General features: G+C 37.1%; 1 protein-coding gene across 3 annotated transcripts in view; it reads left to right on the forward strand.

The window, feature by feature from the left end:
- SKAP1 (src kinase associated phosphoprotein 1) overlaps positions 1 to 24238 on the forward strand; it is a 280603-nt gene that overhangs the window by 60280 nt on the left and 196085 nt on the right. For all 3 annotated transcript variants that reach the window (XR_014291940.1, XM_082604463.1, XM_082604464.1), the window contains exons 3-4: positions 3580 to 3605; positions 20414 to 20530. Coding sequence is in view for 2 of the 3 variants with exons in the window: in XM_082604463.1 (XP_082460589.1) it covers positions 3580 to 3605; positions 20414 to 20530 (143 nt within the window). In the remaining variant the exon portion in view is untranslated. The remainder of the gene's footprint in view (positions 1 to 3579; positions 3606 to 20413; positions 20531 to 24238) is intronic.

The following is a 24238-nucleotide window of genomic DNA, read 5'->3' on the forward strand; positions in this document are numbered from 1 at the left end:
GTGCTTAAAACAGTGCCCAACAACATGTTTCAAAAATCTTAGCATTATTATTATCATACTGTTGCTACAGCTGCAGCTGTTCATCAAGACTCCCTTAGTATTGTGGGTTCATTTTATATTTGCTGCACTTTTCCTTAAACTAAAGTTCAATGAAAACCTCTTTAATTAAAAAGAACACAAATAGCAAATTTTGTTTTGCATGTAATGTAACCCTAAATTTTCAAGACTTTATTCTGTGCTGTAGACTAAACGCTGTGAAATCTTATTCTTCCATTTTCATTTTTGGAGACACGAGTTAAGATGGATTTATTTTGACTGAATGTGAAGATCATCATCATCAATATGGTTGCAGCATTTTCTCTCTGCTCATTCTGTACTCATCTTTTTCAAGTTCCAAATATCATTTGCATGGACCTGGTGATGCTGAGTATGGATATTGCAGAGGAGTGATAGCTTCCCTTTCATATGGAAGCTGAAGCTTCAAAGAGAAGATTAAAGAAGTGTTTGTTCATCTATCTGCTCAGCCCTGATAGAAAATTCTTAGAGGCTTTTAGGATAAACACAACTCTGTGTGTGTTTGCATGCTTTTTCTTCTATATACTTCTATTATGGTCTTTGTATTTTGGTTTAAAATTTCTAGTTTCAGACTTGTTGGAGTCTTTGGTTAAGGCATAATTGTTTTCAGTGTGAAGGATGAGAATTAGAAGATGTTGGCAGGATTTGACTAATGCCTCCTAAAGAGTGTAGAATTCTCTAGTGTGGAATCATCTTTCCAGAGAATGTGATGAAGGCCATCCATAGGATATATTTAACAAGACAAGATCAAGACCTCAAATGTGTCCAGCAGAGAATAATACATGGCACTCTCCAGTGAGGGATGAGATTGCTCACCTTTTGGCCTTGCTTTTTAGAAGTATCCTCTGTGAGCTGTGGGATAGAGGGGTGTGTGTGTGTGTGTGTGTGCGCGCACGCACCCGCGCGAACAGACTTTCTTTAGGGTTGTTACATAATTAATAGTTAAAATAAGAAGAGAGGGAAAAGAGGTAGGTTATCAGCATAGTTTTATACCTCTTGAGAAAGAAGGGAACTAACATTCCACTTCATGTCATTCCACATCAAGTTCTACATATGATTTTTATTGACAGAAATATTTAATTACAGTATCATCAAGAATAAAGCATATTCTGCTATTTAACGTCAACTAGGTAGACCTGCCACTTTATTGGATTAAATTTAATTTATCTGTTAAATTTAATTCTGTCTCCATAATCAGCCTTCTTAAGATATAACTACTATTGGGAGAAGCAATACTTAGTATATGTGAACATACAACATCTTCTTAACTAACAAGAGAAACCAGGAAGCCAGGCCACTTTACAGTAGGTAGAGAAGGGAACTGAAAATATGTGTGTGAGTTGGAGTGGGGATTATGGGGGGAGCAGATAAAAGAAGAAATGGAGATCATTAGTAACATTTTATCTATTTAACAATTTGCCAGGAGTTGGCCCTTTAACTGCCAGGGCATGGCTAAGTTTTTTTCTGGGTCAATAAATGAAAACAACGTTTGTTAGCAAAGTTCCCTCTGTTGCCATCATTAACATTTTGGAAAGAGGAGTGCACACGCACAATTTGCACACGACATGCTAACACCCTAATTTCTACTTATATTGAATTAGAGTTTGGGTAATGATTAGAATCCGGGGCCAAGGCAATGCCTTGAAAGAAAATGGAAAAATAGGAACAGAAGATGGAAAATTGCTCACCCCTTTGATAATTTGCTTGATTAGCTGTGTTTTAGAGACAAGAGTTTTATGGAAAACTTTTCACAGTGGCCAGGTTCAGTGGGAAGCTGCACTGTCTGCTAGGTGGAGATTAACCCATGATACTAATATAAACAAATTATTTAAGTTACAGACAGTTTCAACTTACATATGCCCTTAAGTCAACATGGATGCCCTTTCCCCCAGATGTTGCACCTTTACATTTCCCACCCATCTTTTTCTTATCCCCTCTCCCCTTTTCCACTGAAGATGTCAAAGCTGTTCTGAACTTTCCCTGCCCTCTCACCCAAGCATCTTACATTCCTTTACCTGATTGCTAGCCTAGAACTGTTCTGAGAAAGAACAGGAACAAGAAAAGTCAATCGCAAGGTTTCTTCACCTTCTCTTCCTCAACTCTGCTTATTTCCCACACATTCATCTCTGGATTATGGCAACACATTCCCCGCATATCTCCTTCCTCTCCATTTTCTGAATTTTTATCTTATAAAGAAATAACCTAGGTGCTCACTGGGCTGGCGTTCCTCCCTAAAGTAGCCACACCTTATTCTAGTCATGTATATACTGGAAGACACACCATTATCACCAATGTATTACCGTTTTCCTAATCTTTTTTGGATTATGAATCTTTTTAAGAATTTGATAAAAGCTGTGGACTCTCTCCTTAGGAAAAATTGCTTTTATACACATATACACTCCTGGGAAGTCAAGGTGAGGATAGAAAAATGTTCTTTCTATTTAGAGACCTAGAGGTCACTATGTTCACAGCAAGAATTCATGTGTGGCGACTGTAAGTAAGATGGGAGTATGATGAGGAGTGAGTGGGAGGTGAGGAAATAAGGAGAAACTAGGAAACACTTTTGAAAATTTCACTGTGATGTGAAAGGAAAGAGGACAGCAGATGGAGGGATATGAAGGGGTGAGGGAAGGTTTGCTTTATTTTTCTATGATCATAAATGCTTAGGGAAAGGGCCACACTGAGAGGAAGAGGTTGACTTTATACAAGAGAAAATCGATAGAGAATAACGTAAGGTCCCTGTGAAGGCGGGAGGAAATGGAATCCAAAGTGCAATAGGCGTCTGTGGGTAGCCACTGTATATAGCGTTGCTTCTGTTGGGGGAAAGCAATTTACATTTCAAATCAGTGACTTACCAACGATCCTTGCTGCTACTGCCATTTCATTTGGTGTAAGACTTCAAGGGTTGTCGGTTTTGCCGATCATTTCCCAAAATAAAAGAGGAGATAGAATGACAGAGTGGACTGCAAGAGCCCCAGTCTTGGCTCAGACACTAAAACATTAGATAACCTTGAATCAGTTGTCACACTGCACCTGTAAAATTAAGAATTTAGGCTAGAAGGTATTGGGGGGTGTGTTGGGGGGGTGTTTTAGTTGTCATAACAACTGGGGGTGCCACTGGTTTTTGGTGCCCAGGACCAGTGATGCTGATTGTCTTGTAATACACAGGACAGGTTATCACAACAAGGAATTTTCCTGCTCAAAGCCTGCAGAGTTCCTTGTGAGAAACCCTGGACCATGGCTAGGTAACGTTTTAGGACCTTTCCAGCTCTCAAGTCAAGCTTACATAAGGTGGTACAGCGAGTTAAATGTCCCTTTCAAGCCTTTAAGTATCTTTCAAATCTCAGGGACAGCCCTTTGGTTCTTCTTAGAGTAGGTAGTGGCTTTGGCTTGTTATTGGCTATTTAGGAAGCTTTTTGGACTGGGTGCTATAGCTACCATATGCCAGCCAAGATTGAGAAATACAAGTTTGGCTCATCTCCATTCTTTTTCCTTTTATTTCAGGTACTTTTGGAATTTTCAGCCCCAAGGTGAGTCCTCTCTGACCGTTTATGGTTTTATACTAAACATGTGTAGATGGTATTGTTTACTTCTGCATCTCCTAAATAAGCTTCTCCATAGAGTGGCGTTAGCCATTTCTGAGGAAAGTTAGTGGAGTGTTTAATTAACCTTCACGCTGCTGGGCCCCCCTGCCCTGCTTTTTAGCAACAAGAGGCCCTGATGCTTCTGCCTTCTGAATGGATTCGTGCTAGATTATTTTATAGGACCAAAGCTTTAATATGCTTTTATTCCTTGAGCTTCGTTAGATGCCAACAGGATCCACTGGTATTCAAATACAATGGTGGCCGAGTCCATAATCAAAGCCTTGGGGGGGCCCAACTCAGCTACTCCTTCATTTGCTCCAGAAATAAATTCCAGTATGTTACCTCCTCGATCACAGTGCCCTTCTACACAGGCCGCCCGTCTGGCAACAGAAAAAGGTCAGAAATGGAGTAGTGTTGAAATTCCCACTAGAACAGTGTTATCACATTTTAATATGAGCCTCACTGCAGCCTCAGTGCTTCTAATTGCTTTCAAACCATTGTTTTCCTGCTTTTGCTGGATGAACCCAGCATCTGGCATGATTCTAAACAGTACAACAGACAGCTGTGTGCAAAATTGAAAAAAAAAAAAAAGACAGGAATAGAGCACATTTTTAAAAGGTTCAAAATTGAAATTTTTTTCTGAATTCAGTTTGAGGGGTTGTCTTTAAAGTATGTGCATTCTTTATTTTTAGTACACTGGTTGAGAATGTCAGAAACATCATTCTGAATATTAATTATCTCAACTTGTTATAAATGGGAGATTTTTATCTTCTCAGAAAATCACAGAGTTTTAGATTAAACTTGAAAATCTAAAATAGCTTTATGAATTATTTTGCTCTATAACATTCTTTAACCAATTGCAAACTTTTCCAAAATTTTTTATTCTCTTAACATTGTCAGTGTATCCAGTCTCAGTGAGCAGTAATAGCTTAAAAAATTCAAACTGTGAGTAATGATACGAATTTTATTAAAGTTTAAATTTTCCTAGCTCATACTTTCAAGTCTATATAAGGTTTTCTTTAAAAGCAAATTTTAAGGAATAAAAAACTTTTAAAGCTTTTAAACTCTTGTAAATTAAAGTCATAGCATTTATAATATTTTAAATAATGTGATATGGTGTTACTATATATCTCACTCTCCTAAAGCATTTATGGCTGAAAACATAGATCGAGAATGGAGAATTATATGTAATAATGTAGCAGTTTGCTTTGCAAAATGTGAAATATGTTATTCAAGGAATGGCCCTATAGTTCAGTGTTTAACAGATGTTAACCAAAATCCACAGGGGGCAGAACATGAATGTGAACTGGCAGAAATGAATGCAACTGTGAAGGTAGAATTTCTTACCTAAAGCAGAAATGAAGAATTAGTGTCAGAGATGTGGTATAGTAATGTGTTGAGAAGAGAAGATAATTTTGGAGCTTAACACAAGGGACTGTGTGGCACTAAAAAGACAAAGGACACATCTTACCAAATTCTTCGAATAGTGGTATTGTAGTCACCTTCCATCATAGGGCAACTTCTACACAGTCTTTCTCTCTTAGAAAGAGAGCAGAGGTAGAGCAGCCAAGGGGACAATTGAAAAGAGTTTATTTAGAGCAGAAAACTATATTTACTTCTTGACAATGATTGGATATCTGTAGCAAATTCTTTCCTCATTTGGAAGTAAATGTAAGGAAAGATCAAATAGTAAAGCCCATATTTATGTGTCTTGCCCCCAGCTTTGCTCCTCCCCCTAAGACGTTTTCTGGGGATAGAAGAGGAAGGAGTATCTTTTACCTTGCCCTTCTGAGCAGATCTTAGCAGATTGTTTGCTTTTTTTTTTTTTTGGCGGTACACGGGCCTCTCACTGTCGTGGCCTCTCCCGTTGCGGAGCACAGGCTCCGGACACGCAGGCTCAGCGGCCATGGCTCACGGGCCCAGCTGCTCTGCGGCATGTGGGATCTTCCCGGACCAGGGCACGAACCCGTGTCCCCTGCATCGGCAGGCGGACTCTCAACCACTGCGCCACCAGGGAAGCCCAGATTGTTTGCTTTTGAAATGTAGGGTGGGTGGGAGCAGTAGCAGGTCTATATAAGGTACTTTAGGACAATTTAGAATTATGAAAAGAATAGGAATATGTAAGAAGAAGAAGAGATGGCAGAAGGATTTTAAGAGCCCTGGAAGACTAGGTAGTATTGGGAAGAAAGTGAGAAAGGACAGAAATGGTGGCCCCATACTTTCCTAGCATTTTTATCTATGGCAGGAGCCTTGTGCAGGAAGATGATGGGATGAATTTTATTAACTCTGTTCATTTGCCTAAATACACATTTGTGTTCTTCAGGATATTTGGACCAGAGTCTGGTGCCTAGAAAGAAAATAGTCCTTAATTATAAAAGATCTCTTATTTATTAATCTCTTTATTAGCACACATTTAAACATCTGGTTATATAAGTGATGAGTTGACATAATGTGCTGCAAAGGTAACCTTTAAAGAAAGATGCTTGGGAGAGGGGACTGCCTAGACCTAGAGAAAGATTTCCAGCAAAACGTTTCTTATCCATCATTCCATTCAATCCCAGGTTTAATGTGATGGAGGAGGGATCATTGAATAATATTAGGGAGACTTTTGTCCCTGTTCTGGAGAAGAAACACAGCATGGTAGAAAGAACATGGACGTTGAGGCCTGACAGACCTGGGCTCAAATCCCACCTGTACCATTTAGCTAAGGTTATGTGAACTTAGTAAGTTGCTTCATTTCTATGAACCCTGGCTTCCTTATCTATAAAACGAGAATGTGCCAGACACTGTGCTAAGTCCTTTACATGCATTATCTTATTTAACCCTTAGAACAGCCCTATGAAATAGGTACTGTTAGTATACCCATTTGATAGATGTGGGTACTGAGGCATAGAGTAGTTAAGAGAATTGCTCAAGACCATTCCCCTCAAGGATTCTAACTTGGTCAGTCTGACTTCATAGTATATACTCTTTTTAGAAAAAATAGAGCTTTATTGAGATATAACTCACATGCCAAAAAATTCACCCTTTATAAGTGCACATCAGTGGTTTTTAGTATGATCACTGAGTTGTGCAACCATCACCATTATCTAATTTCAGAACGTTTTTATCACCCCAATAAGAAACTACATGCTCATATAGTTCCAGAGCCCAATATCTTCATTGCCGTATTTTACTGGCTCATTGCAGGGTTGTCACGAGGACTGGTAGTAATACGTTTAAGCCCTAGCACGGTACCGGGACATGGTGTAGTTTCTGTTTATGGTTGTGTTATTGGTAATTCTTTCCCTCACATTTTCACCTAAATTGTCTTATTGGTCTACTGTCAACTTCCTGAGTGAAGTTCATTTAAAAATAATGAAACAGGAAAAAATATATATAATCCAAATAATTTATTACTTTAATGTAGAAGGAACATAAATGAAAGAGTTCTTTTAATGGGCTCAAGTACAATTGTAAAACATGGGAAAGGCTTTTTATTTTTATTTTTTAATAAGATTGAGATTCCTTTGATAATTCAAGTCCTGCTTACTTTGAGAACTTTTTCTCTACTTAAATTCACTTAAAGTTACAAAGAAAATTCATTGGAATCTTTGCCATGGAACTTTTACCATTTCAGCAGTCAGATATTCAAAACATGATATTTGTCGAATTTCTAAATAACAATATTAGTTTTACCTTTTTAGATATGATAACAAGAGCACTTGATGGCATTGAGCATACTACAGTTTTAGTTAGAAAAAAATTCAATTGCAAGGCACAGTGTTTACAATTTAAAATTTATTGCTATAAAACATCTTCATGAGTATTAGAAAAATTGCCCACCATGGACCCAGAGTCTAAAACAAATGACACAATATTTAAATAAAAATTTAAGAAAGACCAAGGGAATATTATATAACAAAATCGTATTTTTTTCTGTCCAATGGTCACTCACGTTAAATTTGCAATAATGGTAAATATGGGCCAGTGAAATTTCTTGCCAGCTTGAAGATTCTCTGAGTATCTGCATGGGTGGTGTAAAGGGTTTATGAGAAAAATACTTGATATATTTCAATATGAAAACTTTCCACCGTGTGAACCTTAAAAATCTTATTTTGAAATGGCAAGCCTATATCCCGTGTCAAAGTAAATTGATACCTAAAAATATAGCTTGGCAAAAGCAAATAGTGCAAAGTGAATAAAGAAAATGTTATTATAAAGCCACATTAACTATAGATTAAAAGAGACTTAAAAGGCATATCAACTAATGTGTGAACCTTATTTGCACCCTGAGTCAAACAAACTATAAAAAATGATACCTATGAGAGAATTAGAAATTTGAACACTGACTGGATATTTTATGTTAAGAATCTACTGCTAATATTTTAGATGTGACAATGGCATTATGTTTATGTTTGTATGCTGTGATATTTAAAGATAAAGTAATAGATGTCTGACGTATTATTCAAAATAACATGGGAGAGGAAGAAATAAACGGGGTGGGGGTGAGACAAAATGAAATGGATCATAAATTAACTCTTGTTGAAGCTGGATAATGTGTACATGGGGGTTTATTACACTGTTTTTCCTACTTTTGTACATTTTTAAAATTCACCATAATGCAAAGATAAAAGAAAAATCTAGGTTGAGATAATTTAAAAATGTAACATTCTTTTGTTTCTATTATGAAACCTGGTACATTAATGCATAAGATACTTTATGTATCTTGGACACAAAATACATAGAATAGTGAGGGTTTTTTTTTTTAAAGTTTTTGTTTCAACACATTATGTGGAATCTAAAACAATGATACAGATGAACCTGTTTGCAAGGCAGAAATAGAGACACAGAGGTAGACAAGAAACGTATGGACACCAAGGGGGGGAAAGGGGGAGTGGGATGAATTGGGAGATTGGAATTGACATATATACACTAATACGTACAAACTAGATAACTAATGAGAACCTGCTGTATAGCATAGGGAACTCTACTTAATGCTCTGTGGTGACCTAAATGGGAAGGAAATCCAAAAAAGAGGGGATATATGTATACATATAGCTGATTCACTTTGCTGGACAACAGAAACTAACACAACATTGTAAAGCAACTATACCCCAATTTAGATTAATCTGTTTTTTGTTTTGTTTTGTTTTGTTTTTTGCGGTATGCGGGCCTCTCACTGCTGTGGCTTCTCCCGTTGCGGAGCACAGGCTCCGGACGCGCAGGCTCAGCGGCCATGGCTCATGGGCCCAGCCGCTCCGCGGCATGTGGGATCTTCCCGGACCGGGGCACGAACCTGTCTCCCCTGCACCGGCAGGCGGACTCTCAACCACTGCGCCACCAGGGAAGCCCTATACCCCAATCTAAAAAAAAAAAAAAAAAGTTTTTTATTCAAGTTTAGTGTTTTGTGAAGGAAAGAGCATGAGCTTTGAAATCAAACCTGAATTCGAATCCCAGCTCTTCTACTCACAAGCTTTGTGAGCTATGACAAATTACATAACCTTCTCATCTACAAAATCTTGCTAATAATATCTCCTTCGCACTTATTGTGAGTTGTAATGAATTTTAATGAGATGATGAACTCATGAGGAGTGCTTGCCACTTGGTAGGCGCTTACTGAAGTGGTAGCAAGTATTATTAGGACTATGCAAGTAAATCCATGTGTGGAACTTGGGTAATATATATTTCACATATCTTTCCATAAAATTCATCCATTCCAGATTAATCCTGGTATAGGGCCATTTAACTCACCATGTATATATTTGTGAGATTTTGCATTTAAAGGATGTGTGCAGACTTTTTATTAGTAGGCACTTCGGAGGTTAGATTTATGAGCTTATTGCTCTGTAATGTCTGAGACATGTTGAATCGAAGCATAGATGTCACCTTCTCGTCTCTTACTATCACATACTTGGAGCATGTAGTTATGACAACTACAAGAAGCAAGCCATTAAAGCAGCCAAGAAACACCATCTTAGCACTAAAAAAAGGATAGAAAGGTTTCCCTTTGAAGTTGAAGAGAAGTGTTTTTGAATTAATGGAGTGTACAGTGATTTTTCTGTTTTATTTATGAAAATACTCTTTGCCTTCATGCCAAAAGGTTTTAGCACAGTCATAAGTAGGATTTACACAAAGAAACATAGCCAAAATTTATGACGTGTTTGCAAATGTAAGAAAAAGTCTGAATTTACAATATTTGTAATTTACTGTTAAGTATCTTTCTATCACTATTCCTGGAATGCTAATATTTTATAAACACAAGTGTTGGTTATGAACCTAGAATATCCTAACCTATACTACTTTTTAAAAAGAAATCTTCCAGAATGTTTTCCATGTCTTTTGGGGATTTAATAGGGGGAAATGTACACAGGACGAATGCTCCTGCCTTTGGCTTTAGCCCAAACTTTTGGCATCAACAATCTTGACAGCTGCTTTTGTGACTTGACTTCCTTTGGACCTTTTCCCCCCTTTCTTTATTTGCTACATTTTATACAAATTAATCTGTAGAAGGTGGACATATACACACACATTGTTTTTGAAGTTAATTACTGACTTTGATACCTTTTCAAATATTTTACTTCCTATACATCTACTGGTTGGGTTTTTTTAAGAGTGGAATAATGCAATGATGTATTTTAAAATTAATGCACTGTTTGGCAACTACTGTCAAAGAGAGTTATTTTTTTTAAATAAAAGGACTCACTTTTTTTCTTTTTAACATTAAAATTTTCTAAGATTTTTATGTCCTTTGTAAATGTCCTATCCTAGGATATAAGGTCTTGAGACATAAGAAAAAGAACTGACTTTCATGCAGGCAAAAGAAGAAATCATTTGAACCAGATGCTGCTGCCTTCTGTATTCCCTACACAATATATTATACACAAGGATGTTCATTTGTAGCTTCTTTGGAATAGCAGACTCCAAACAGCCTAAATGTTCAGCAATAGGGAACTAGTTAAAAAAAGTATGTTACATGCATTTAATAGAGTGCTGCATAGAGATTAAAGGAATACATATGTGTATCATGGAGATCTCTCCAAGGCATATTGTTAAATGAAGAGGGCAATTTGGACAGCGCACACACACACATGAATGTACGTGTGCTTGCTTTTTTTGTGCGTGTAGGCTATTTTTGGAAGGATGTACATGAATCTAACAGTGGTAGTCCTGTTGAGGGGGCTATCAGTGTGAGTACAGAGAGAATCTTCATTATTTATATATTTTGGTACTATTTGAATTTTCACCATGTGCATGAATTATTTTTTTGGCTAAAAGTTAGTTAAAATAAAAGCGAGATAAATCTATTTGTGCTGATATGAAGCAACCTCCAAGGTAAATAATTAGGAGGAAAAGCAGGATACAGAATAGGACAGATGGTACCATTTGTTTAAAAAAAAGACATACTACCCTCACAGACATTTCTTACATTTAGATAGAAAATTCATAGAATACCTAAGAAACATAACAATGGTTGCTCCTGGAGAGAAGAACCAAGAGAAGGGAGGGAAGATGAGCTTTCATTACATGCCTTCTTACAATGTTTGAAATTTTTGCTCTGGGCATACTTAACTTTTTTATTTAATAAAGCTTACTATAGTTAACAATATTGTATTGTGTACTTGAAAGTTGCTAAGAGAGTAGATCTTAAAAGTTCTCATCATAAGAAAAAAATTGTAGCTATGTGAGGTGATGGATGTTGACTAAACTTACAGTCTTGGAGGGGGGAGTCTTTTCTGTTAATATATTTTCAATTCATTAAAGGATATGGAAAATCCAAAAAATTTTTCTCAATATATACATGTATTAAATCACTATGCTGTACATCTAAAACTAATAAAATATGCTAATTACATATCAATAAAACCGGGACGAAAAAGAAGCGTACCAAAAAAACTTGATTTAACACGGTAGCTTTTTTTCAGTATATTCATAATTTGGTAGTTTATACCCATTCATGCTTTTTCCTTCTTATTTATTTTTGTATATGAATTTATAGGCAAGATCGTGATGATGATATAAAATAGCAGCATTCTCTGTTGTTTTGTGTTTGGGAACCAGTAGTATATAGGTGTGTTGAGTTAACTTAGCACTTATAAGTGAATTTTAAAATAAATAATAAAATAGCATCATATAATACCCATGGTAATGATAAAGAATACCTTTTTTGCCCTATCTTAGTCTTTCTTTTTTCCATATGTGCTAATTAAAAGTTCATAGAGCTTCTGACCCTTGTCATTATGTAGATTGCAAAGAAAATAAAGTAATTGATAAATTAATGACTGCTTTAAGTTTATTCGATTAGGCTGGAAACTTCTGTTGAGGAAAAAAACTTATAAACTGTTTCTTTTAGATAGAATTATTCCTGGACCAATACAAAAAATCAGGTAAAGAGTACAGTTCCTGAACATAGAATCTTGGCATAAGAATTAATTTACCTCAAGAATTGTGCCTCTAAAGAATTTTCATGCATTGGACACAAAGTATTGAGAGAAATGTCTGGTTAATTTGAATACAAAATTTTGGGTGTTTCTGCATAAAACTCTTTGTGAATAAGCCCCTGGACTTGAAACCCAGTGAATTTGTTTGATATTTGGAGACTAAAAAAGGTGATGGTTAAGCCCAATTCTATTATAAAGCATTTCACTGTGCTTCCCATCAGCACATACTTCTCTTGGAAACTCATTTAATAGTTATTGTTTACTGGGCTCTGTCCTACTAAAACAGTAAAGGAACTGTTAAGTTTTGTACAAGGGGATTTATATGATGTGTAAAATAAAGATTCCAATCACTGCTAACTCTTGTGAGGCAAAGAGTGGAAGAAACAATCTTAACACACACTTGCCAGCTTAGAAAGTTCTTGATCATAGTTCATCTCTAAAAGGTATTTTCCTAACCTTACAAAGGGATACCACTTACTTTCCTTAAGATTAGTGCAGTTTCCTTGTTAGTGGTACCCCAATAAAGAAGGAAAAATAAATTTTAAATATAAGGAGATACTTTTCCATGTGAAACTTCTGTTCCAAAAGGGACCAACATTGAACAGAACTGTTGATGGTGAGAGGTTTTGGTTGTTGATGTTGTCGTTACACATATGTTGTTTTCATACGTGAACAGGAGTTCCTATGCGGGGGGGGGGCACGGGGAGGCCAAATCTTGTCACCCTTTGCCATTCCAGCTTTAGTGGTGTTGGAGGTCTATATTACTCACAAAGAAAACCCACTTTTTCTTCAGTATGTTAAAAGCCATTTCACATTTTCAGGCCTGCTTATCTTACCCATAATCCACTCTTTATTATATGTTGTTTTACTTTTACGTCTTGGTCTTTTGTAAAAACTTTTCTTATATCTACCTGTAGCCTGTAGATCATGTCGTCCCATTCTTCTTTAGCAGAAGATATTGGAATCCAACTGGCCTTATAGTTTCTTTCAAGAAGAAGTAATGTAAACTGATTGGGATATCATCGATCCTAGTATGCATCAGGACAGGAAGTGGGTGCTAAGGTCTACTACAATTTGTTATTTGGGAGAAAGGAAAAGAGTGGAAGAGAAAGATAAATCAATAGTAATAAAATTGCTACATTCCTGGCTAATTACATATTTTTGAAGCATTTTCCTACTGTGAGACTTAAGCATGATGGTGCCAGAAAGGAAATGCATTCTACAACTAGGCCAGGTCAAAGCTATATTTGGGTGCAGAACATGTTGGCTCACTTTCTATGAAGCAGCATCAAAATACCCAGGAGCCAATAAAATCACACAGAAGGTACTGGAAAAAAATTCAAAGTATTGATCTGACTAAACCCAAAGTGTTGTGTTAAATTTTGTTAGCATGAGGTTCATGCTAAAAAGTAGTATTTTTAAAAAATCACTGCAACAATGCTACTACAGTACATTTGAACCTATGAATTGGACCAGCGCCTTCTTGACCAAATCATTGACCACATTTGACTTTCTCTATTAATTCCATGCCTAATGTGACTACAGTATTCCTACTACTTATAATAATTTATACTTTTTTTTTTTTTTGCGGTACGCGGGCCTCTCACTGTTGTGGCCTCTCCCGTTGCAGAGCACAGGCTCCGGACGCGCAGGCTCAGTGGCCATGGTTCACGGGCCCAGCTGCTCCGTGGCACGTGGGATCTTCCCAGACCAGGGCACGAACCCGTGTCCCCTGCATCGTCAGGTGGACTCTCAACCACTGCGCCACCAGGGAAGCTCCTATACTTTTGATTATAGTTCATTACCTTACTGAAATAAAAAAATACTAATTAATAGCACATGCCATAAATTCAAGTCATTGGCTGTCATTCAGTATGCTTTGCCTTTGAGTAATGATTGTCATTTATAAAGCATGCAGATTTGGAGACTGTACAGCTCAGTGGATTAGAACAAGAGCTTAGCAATCAGACAAGGTGGTGTCAAATCCTGGCACTGCCACTTATGAGTCACTTGTATGACTTTGGGTAAGTTGTTTAATCTCTGTGTCTCAATTTCTTTTTCTGCAACTTTGGGTTAATAATATATAATTAATAACATATCACAGGATTATTTTGAGGATTAAATGAGATAGTACATAAAGGGTCTTGACCTAAAGCCTATAACCAGTAAGAGCTTAGTAAGCTATTATATTTTTATTATTACTATAGCTGCTTTCTCCTGTAAGTCAAAACATGTCAAAACTTCAGTTGAATAGCTTCATAGTAAGACTTAAACACTGAGAATACAGTGGAAAACAGAATGATGAACTAATAATTCCAAGTTAAGATTGCCTGGTTGCCATATAATAAATGCATTCATTTTACAGTGTATCTACATACTGCCAAATACCTAGGTTTACATGTTTTGAATTCTGTCAAAATCATATTACTATTGAAAATATTCTAACTCAGCAGGTTCCATTTTAGTAGCAGTTGAACAATAACAGTGGTAAATGGAATGTGTTACTGTAAAGCTGGAATGATGGCTGACAGGCTGTAATTTGCTTTATGAAGTGTGCGTTGTCACATATACAATTATCTGGCTTATATTTGTTGCTGTCAGCCCTCCAGTTTGTTAATGTCCAGGAGTTATGCCTTTATGTGAAACTTAAGAAGGGTTAAAAATCTCAGCATTTTCCTGGGGAGGGGAGGGGAAGGAGCAGGGGGTTCACACAGTGGCTACCTTCTTTTTTCCTTTTTTTGAGGAACTAGGGTGATGCTACACACTGCAGCCCACCCTACTGGTCAAAATGAAAAACTGCATCATACATGATTTTTTTTTTTTTTTTTTTTTTTTTTTAAAGGAGGGAGAAAAAATGAACTTTTCCATTGGCTCCCCTGGGCATTTTCCTCTCCAACTCACCACTGACAGATGTAGTTCCTTTTGGAAATATTATTAAACTATGCTGCCCTTTTTGTTGTTAAATTCACAGGTGTTGTAGTGATTGTGCTCTAAGCATCCAATCAATTTGATTTCATTTCTTATCATTTAGACTGTGCTGTCTCTGCAAATGAGATCCCTAAAGGTTCTTAAGAAGTCTGTTACTCTTTTCGTGATTGTACGATTAGTAAACAGTATCCTAAGCTAAAAACTGAGTCATCAGCTCGACTTATTTCTTGTACATTCAAGATCTAGTTAGAGCAACTTTTGAGAAGAATGATAAATGGAAACTTTCTTTACTTGGCCCATCATTTGTTCTGTAGACTTAATGACACTCAGTACTATTATACTCACTGCCAGGGCCTTGGGAAAGAAAAGAATATTTATACATTGAGTTATGGCTAGGTGTAGGAGACAAGAAAAAAGATGGGCAAGAAGTCAGACTGTCTAGAACAGAGAAGAATTTGAGACCTTCACTCTACATGGATTAATCACAAGAACTAACCACGCAAATCCAAATGGATCTCTAGAAATCGGTGAAGCCTCTAACATGTTCTGTGGGAAACGCCATACATTTTCTAATGCATGAGTATGTGCAGAATGGTTGTCTAATTTATAAAGGAAGTGTCGACAGAACTTTAGCTTTGGTGTTACAAATGTGCTGCATACTGTGTTTACATGTGAATAACATTTCACATATGTACTCTTAGGTTCGTGTTATATTCAGTAACTTAGATGAACGGTTATAATAAGGAATAATAAGCTGCAGTTTTACTAATCTTACCTTAGTTCACCTTTGGAAACTGCACTACTAGGAAATTGGTCCATGAAAATCTGGCAATATTAATGCTATCAAGCATGAAAACTAACTGGATTTGGATCAGGGACCTTTATTTATAGCATTTTATTTAGGATTTATTAGTTTAAAGAAGGAGCTTTGCGTCTCATGGGTTCTTAAATGTTAAATAGGGTCAGAAGTCATGTGTTCCCTTCTAATGGCAGCAATAAAAACAAAAACAAAAAAAAAGCAGACAATTTTACATTAAATTCCCTTATGTTATCCAAAGATAACTTGGTGAAGTAATAGCAAACCCTAGAAAATTTTCAACCATGCCATATAAACAGTTGGTTGCAGATGTGAATAAAGTGTTTACAATATAGCTTATAATTAATTAGAAGAAAAGTAAGTGTTGATGACTTCATACTAACATAAAAAAACACATTGATCCTTTACAAATTGAATAAGCAAACATATATGTTTTTTCTATTTGTTATTCTTATGTTATTTTTTATGCTTAAACTGCTTTCTGTCTTTTTTTCATTTTTTTCTCATTTCTAATTAAAATCATCATTATGGCCTGTTTTTGTCCCTAAATAGTACCTGCAAGTTCAGAATCAGATGGGTTTGCTGTGAGTCAAAATAGTTACAAGGGGAACATCATCATGGTTCATTTTCCCCCCTGTTTTGTTTGGAATTGAATTAGGAAATGAAAGTTTTTAGCAGTTTAATTCACTTCTCCAAAAAGTTTATGAAGCGGGCTTCCCTGGTGGCGCAGTGGTTGAGAGTCCGCCTGCCGATGCAGGGGACACGGGTTCGTGCCCCGGTCTGGGAAGATCCCACATGCCGCAAAGCGGCTGGGCCCGTGAGCCATGGCCGCTGGGCTTGCGCGTCCGGAGCCTGTGCTCCACAACGGGGGAGGCCACAGCAGTGAGAGGCCCGCGTACAGCCCAAAAAAAAAAAAAAAAAAAAAAAAAGTTTATGAAGCAGCAACAGCTGGTTGAATCCATGGCAGAAAAAGCCAGCTTCTAGTGGCTAAGCTATTGTTTCAGAATTAAGGGAGAAAACTCATTAGCTGTTACTGAAAACACAGAATAAAAACAAATAGCACAGAAACCCTAGCAAATAATTACCTTACACCTGACACAAAGCTGCTTTATCTTTCTGCTCCAACCCTCAGAAATTCCCAACTTACCACTCTATGGAGCATGAATGAAATTGAGTTTGACTCTAAGGAAAGAACAATAGAGAAATCATCCTCCTTGTAGGCCCCTCAGCATGATATTCAGTGGAGACTCTGCCACTGAATATACTAAGGGGTGTATCTAGTGCCCAATTCTTATGACACTTAGGATAGAGGAGCAAACAACCAGCTAATAGCAGGTGAACCCTTGATATAGTTCCCCCAGATCTTGTTTAGAAATACAAAAGGAAGGGACTGGAGGTAGTGGATGTGACTAATGGAGATATTGTGTGTTAGGATATATATCTGGATAGAAATATATTGATTCTGAGCAAGTTGCAATGGGAAAGTGTGTCTCTAGTGGCAAGGGGTCTTGCTTGTGAGAAAGCCACTCAGAGCAGATGGAATTCTAAGCCCTAATTGTGGAACTGGTGAGTGGAAATGTCTGTCACTATATTTTGTGATCATTTATGTCTGATCCCACTGGACTATGGATGTGGCCACTTGGAACTGCGATTATAAGAGCTGTAGATGAAACCAGAGATCACTTGAGATTATGTTTTAAGGAAAAATGATGTTCTAAACTTCAACAAATCCAAAATGACCACAGTAATTGCTGGTTCTTCCATGAAATTTTTCACCCATGCATCTTGAGTAGCTGTAATCGTTTTAATTACACGGGAGTGTCTATTTATACAGTGTCACAGGCTTTTTTTCTGTGTGTGCCCAAGGGAGTTGGGCCACTTGATAAGACACTGAAAACACTTATAGCAACATTTCCATCATCGGGAACTAATTACACTTGGATGTAAAACATATTTCTAAATGTTTCCCCCTTTGCAACCATTTTTAGTACTGACCTAGGCTCTGTTTTTGCTGCATGGAGTTGGATACCTTTGTTGTATACTTGATGGAGTCATGGTCTTTCATTTAGCACAGAGGTAGCTGTTAAAAGCCCACCTTGGTAACTATATTTAGATACCATAGGAATCACATGGAAGTGACTTTTCCATCTGATGTTAGTAAATCAGATGGCAGGTATTTTGGATAAGACTTTAAAAATTGAATCCCTGAATGTAACTGGATTGGATCCTGGGACAGAAAAAGGACATTAGTAGAAAAACTGGTGAAATCCAAGTAAAGTCTGTAGTTCAGTTAATAGCGATGTACCAATGCTAATTTCTTGGTTTTGACAAGTATACACTAGTTATGTAAGGAGTTAACATTGGGGAAACTGGTTGAACAGTATATAGGAACTCTTTGTACTGTCTTTGCAATACTTATAATAAATCTAAAACTATGTGAAAATTTAAAAGTTCATTAAAAAAAAACAACAGTAGGGCTACCCTGGTGGCGCAGTGGTTGAGAGTCCGCCTGCCGATGCAGGGGACACGGGTTCGTGCCCCGGTCCGGGAAGATCCCACATGCCGCGGAGCGGCTGGGCCCGTGAGCCATGGCCGCTGGGCCTGCGCGTCCGGAGCCTGTGCTCCGCAACGGGAGAGGCCACAGCAGTGAGAGGCCCGCGTACCGCAAAAATAAATAAATAAATAAAACAAAGCCCCTCCTTAAGACTTGCTTTAAAAAAAAAAAAAAAAAAAAGCCTGGACTGCTAAAATATGTAAGAGTAAATTTGTCAAATTTTTGAAGCATGCAGAAAACTTTGAGTCTAAAGTGATAGCTGATAAATAATGCTCAGTATATCCTACAAATGTTTAATTTTGCTTGGTAACCCAAACTACTACTTTTTTTAATGGATTTTGGTTTGGCTCAGAAATTTTAAATTCCTTTAACCTCACAGCTCACTTTGGGGTTACCTGCCAGGCAGTCCATTTAGATTGTCTTGATAATATAATTTCAGTAGATTTGCAGTGGTGTTAAGTGGGATAGGGAGGGTGGGAGGGATACGCAAGAGGGAGGAGATATGGGGATATATGTATACGTATAGCTGATTCACTTCGTTATACAGCAGAAACTAACACACCATTGTGAAGCAATTATACTCCAATAAAGATGTTTAAAAAAGAAATTTGAGTATGTTAACCCTCCGTTAAGTATTTGAAAATTTTTCTGCTTATAATAGAAATTTCACAGTGGTACTTTAGTAAAACTATAAGCTTTGTGTCTTGATCAAATAACCTAGTAAAGTAGAGCATTTCTTTTGGTTCCAACCAGTGACTGTTGTGTGAGGTTGTTTGTTTTTTTAATTTTACTTTTATTCTCCACAATAAACTCCATGGTTTATTTTTAAAGTCCTATATCTGCAGGTGTTCAACTCAGTTATGGACATCTACCTACCATTGAGCGTATGTAGAAGAGTCTAGATATGATCATCTAATTTATGGAAAGAGAAGGCTACAGTGATTCGCTTTTAATCATTTTATATACTCCCTATCCTTCTAGTTTAATTATAGGAAATAAACCTTTAAAGTGAGGCAATACAGATTCTATGTAGGTTGTAGTTTGGTTTCACTGCTCCCTAGTTGAAATCCAGGGCCCAAACTCTGCAGTGTTTACTGAGATTAGCACTGGCGATTTCCTTTGGAAATTAGTATTTGAGATAATATTAAATTCAGTTGAAAATTCTCTTTTCAAGTTTGTGAAATGAACTGAGCAGCTGTTGGTGTCCTTTTATCAGCAGACTGTACCTCTGTTTGGGGGATTTTAAGGAAAGCCATTTGCAGTGCATAGCCTTTTCTTCTGGTTTCTGAATGAGCTAACATCTTCCTTCTAAACCTTTTAAAGTATCATAATAGCATGGGCCACTTCTACAAAATATAATCCAGTGTATGTTGAAAACACCCAAAAGAGATTAGCATTGTTTTAATTGCATAACTCGGGATTGTATATATATTGCCTTTCATCAAAACCATTTTACAGAACAACTATTACCTTCATAGGGCTTTTAGAATTCCTAAGAGGTTGGTTGCATAGACTGTAAACTAGAATTATAAAGAGAACTTCCTTAAGATTGCAAAACAAGTAGCGATTTAAATTGGAATAGTCCAGCTTCTCTCTAATTTTACTTCTCTTATTTTTCAAAGAAGGAAAGAATATTGACCTTGCTACATTATATTATGTATAGAAGTTTAAACCTTTATGTAATTTATTCTATTTCATTTGGAAATAGAGGCATTCAAGGTAAAGGTTGTAATTGATGGGATATTTATATAGCTATGTTTTCGTTTTAAGTGTGATGGAGAAGTTTCTTTCTGTGGCAAAAGTTCTCCTCATTTTAAGCCAACAGTTTCTAAGTTCTAGTTAGTTAGTCAAATGGAAAATTTCCCATCCAGGTAGGTTGGTTCTTGAATTTATTTATGTTTCTCTTGTGTTAATGGATAGTGGCCACGTCCATCAAGTAAAATATACATATTTTTTGGTGAATACCAGAAGGAATCTACAAAGACTTTTATAAAGATGTCAAAAGTATGACCTTTTTTCTTTTTTTATCCCTCAGGGGGAGACCAAGCTGAAAATTACCTTGGACAGGACAGCTCCGATGATAATCACAGTGGAACTCATGGCCCTTCTCTCACATCAGATGCACCTTTTTTGTCAGATTATCAGGATGAGGGTGAGTGTCATCTTTCTGGCTTTAGGATGACCATACTTTTACACTTTTTGTCCTGGCTTCGTTGCCTTTGGTCATTTTCAATCCAGCAGCCTTTAGAAGGTTCTCTGTATTGGTAAACACTGGTTCGCAAAGAACAATTATTTGTTTCATTATGGTGCTGATCCTCCTAGGTAATTCAATAGTTCTGAAGTTAATGTACTTAGGGAAACACTAATTCCATATTGGAGCAGGAAGACATCATTATTGATCTTTCTATAAGAACTGTAGCTGAAAAGCTAAGAGGGCATTTTAAGATTGCAGAGCCCATTTTACCATTCTTTCAGATTTTTTAGCTTCACTGAGTTTCATGAGAATTAGAGCTTTCATTTAATGATTATTAGTTTATTGATTTATTGTGGATTATTTGAGACCCTTGAGCTTATCATATTATAATAAGATGTCATTTTTACCCATGCTTTCACATACCTCTGACCATATTGGTGTTGCTCAAGGGGAAGGGAAGGCCACAAGAACCATAATGCAAATCTTCCTGGAGCATCAATTTTATTTGGAGATTTGGGAATGGGAAGAGTTACATAATTCAGCCCTTATAAACATTGTATTAGAAACACATTGGTATGTAACAGAGTGGAATGAAAATATATATGAATTTTTAAGATACATGAATATAAAAGTTCTGGCGTGGTGGCTGCCAGTTTCTGGCTCAGGCTCAGCTATTCCAGGGGTGGGAGGTTCACAGTGCCTCTTCTGGCATTTGGCCGCTTGACCAGAAGGTTTGATCATCACTGATACACATGGTTATCTTATCAAAGTCTCTCTTGTGCCTTTGCAGTGTGGGTGGGGGGGAGGTAGAAATGCTTCTAAACTGGATATTAAATTGAAAGCTTATTATTCACTTAGGGATTGGGAGTAAAGTTGGTAAATTATTCCTTAGTTTTCTTTATTAGTCTGTGATCTTTCTATTTATTTTTCTTCCAAATTTCCCTCCGACTTTGGCATTTTCCAAGTGTTCATAATCCCCACCTTCCCTTCTCTTTCTAATTTATCACTAATTCTTCTTTCATTTGGCCCTTTCAGTGATTCATATTTTCTCCCTTTCATTGAATTGATAACCACCAAATGAGAACTATGGACTCAGTCACACAGAAACAGTGTATTTTGCTTGAGCTTTGTGTACTATAGCACAATTAGTAATACCCAAGTTTTAGAAATCGGGCCTTAATGTGAGATCTGTATATTGGTTCAGGTAAAAACATTGTTTGGACTGAAAGCTTAATAATTACATTGGTAGCTGAGTAATAATTATAGAAAATTAACAGTGCAAAACATTAAAAAAATCAACCTTTCATTTGTTTTTGATCAATCTAATGCTTGACAGAATTAGAACAATAGTACCTCATTAATGCATAGGTCACTTATTTGGTATTTCCAACTTTCCCAAACACAGCTGAGAACACAATAAGTAAGCCAGAAAGACCTCTAAGTGAAAATAAATGTTCCTGAGTCCCAGGTTAACATTTATGTACCCTACTCCTGGGAAAGCCCCTGAGGCCCTCACTGGGGATTCCTCTTCTTACAAATGTCTAACCATTACAATGTTTTGATTTCTCAGCCTACACAGTAGAGTGAAGCATCCAGTTAGAAGAAAAAGTACTGTAAAGGCATCAATTAACAAATAACATTGAGGAAAGAAACACGAAAACAATTAAAATTTGTTATAGAAAACAAAATCTATAAATAAAACTTTTTTTTTTTTTTTTTTTTCTGGCTGTACCGCATGGCTTGTGGGATCTTAGTTCCCTGACCAGGGATCGAACCGTTGCCCTCAACAGTGAAAGTGTGGAGTTCCAACCACTGGACTGCCAGGGAATTGCCACAAAATTTATATAAGAACTAAAAAAACATAGTAGCCTGGGGACATATTGTACTGGAGAGAGAAATTACCCGAACTCTCCCCTAAGAGCTCAGTACCTTAATAAGGTAAAACTTTTAGCTAGCTTTTATTGAGCACTTACTATATGCCTTGCATTTGTGTTCTAAGTACTTTGCATTTATCATCATTTAATCCTCAGAACAGCCCTAAGAAGTAGGTATTAGAATTATCCTCAATCTACAGATAAGGAAACTGAGACCTAGGGAAGTTAACTTGCAAACTGAGACCTAGGGAAGTTAAGTTATGTAAGATCGAATAGCTAGTAAGTAGTATTACCAGGGTTTAGGTCTACACAGTCTTGTTCTAGGACCTCTGCTCATAACCAGTCTGCTATCCTTACCACTGTCCTTATCTGAGTTACCAAAAAAGATGGGGGCTTCCCTGGTGGTGCAGTGGTTGAGAGTCCGCCTGCCAATGCAGGGGACACGGGTTCGTGCCCTGGTCCGGGAAGATCCCACATTGCCGCGGAGTGGCTGGGCCCGTGAGCCATGGCCGCTGAGCCTGCGCGTCCGGAGCCTGTGCTCCGCAACGGGAGAGGCCACAACAGTGAAAGGCCCGCGTACCAGAAAAAAAAAAAAAAAGATGGATTCATATTCCAGATATTTTGGTTAAGACTGTATAGATACACATAGTATGTTTAAAATATTTTCATTAAAAATAGTTGAAATTAGGGCTTCCCTGGTGGCGCAGTGGTTGAGAGTCTGCCTGCCGATGCAGGGGACGTGGGTTCGTGCCCCAGTCTGGGAAGATCCCACATGCCGCGGAGTGGTTGGGCCCATGAGCCATGGCCACTGGGCCTGCGTGTCCGGAGCCTATGCTCCGCAACGGGAGAGGCCACAACAGTGAGAGGCCCGTGTACCGAAAAAAAATAAATAAATAAAAAATAAAAATAGTTGAAATTAAAGAAAGTAATTAGTGTTGAAAGATGTAAACCTATTACCTGGAAAATTCCATAGTGGAAACTTTGTTCCATAATAGTTCCCCAAGAGTATTAATACTAGTAAAATTTTACTTAATAGATTTTTATTTTCAGTTCTGTGCATACAAGTTAACAGAATTCCCAAAGTGACACTGTCAGTGGTAGAGGTAGGAATAGACTTGTTTGTGTTAAAAATTTGACTGTAGGATGATGAGATAATGTTTAAATATGAGTTGCTGCAAAGCATTGAATCTAGCACAGTGCCTGGTGCATAATAGGCACAATAAATGTTTGTTTCCTTCCCCTGAAAAATAAAGATATGTACATTTCCTGTGAAATTAAAGAGAAGCTTATAAAGATGTTAAAATTTTAAGTAAACTTTATATCCTATTTAACTAGATTGCACCATTATGGAGAACAGTAATACTTGATATGCTATTTATTCATTATTTTAACAAATACTTATTTAGAGATTACAAGGTAATAGCAAGGCACTGTGCTAAGCTGTTAGTGAAATAGGCAGTAAAAAGTCAAACACAGTCCCTGCCCTCATGGAGCTGTCCATCTCTTTGGGAAAACACACTATTAACAAGTCGACAAATGGACAAATGGACAAAGGGTGATCCTTTAGGAAGAAAAGATTTTTCTAAAATTTTCTTTGTGGTGACATTATTTTAGACTTCTGGAATTTTTATTTTTATTAGAAAAATGAAAGGTCACTGTTAAAATATTTCAGCTTTGTTGCTTTCCACCTATAGCCAGAGCAGTGTCCTAAACGAATAACAATGCAAGGACACACAGTCTGACCCATTTGCCCATAACTCCAGTGATGAGAAGCAGTAACCATGGTACATGT

The sequence above is a fragment of the Mesoplodon mirus genome (genome assembly GCF_964341445.2).
Source record: "Mesoplodon mirus genome assembly, chromosome: 18".
Classification (NCBI taxonomy): Eukaryota; Metazoa; Chordata; class Mammalia; order Artiodactyla; family Ziphiidae; genus Mesoplodon; species Mesoplodon mirus.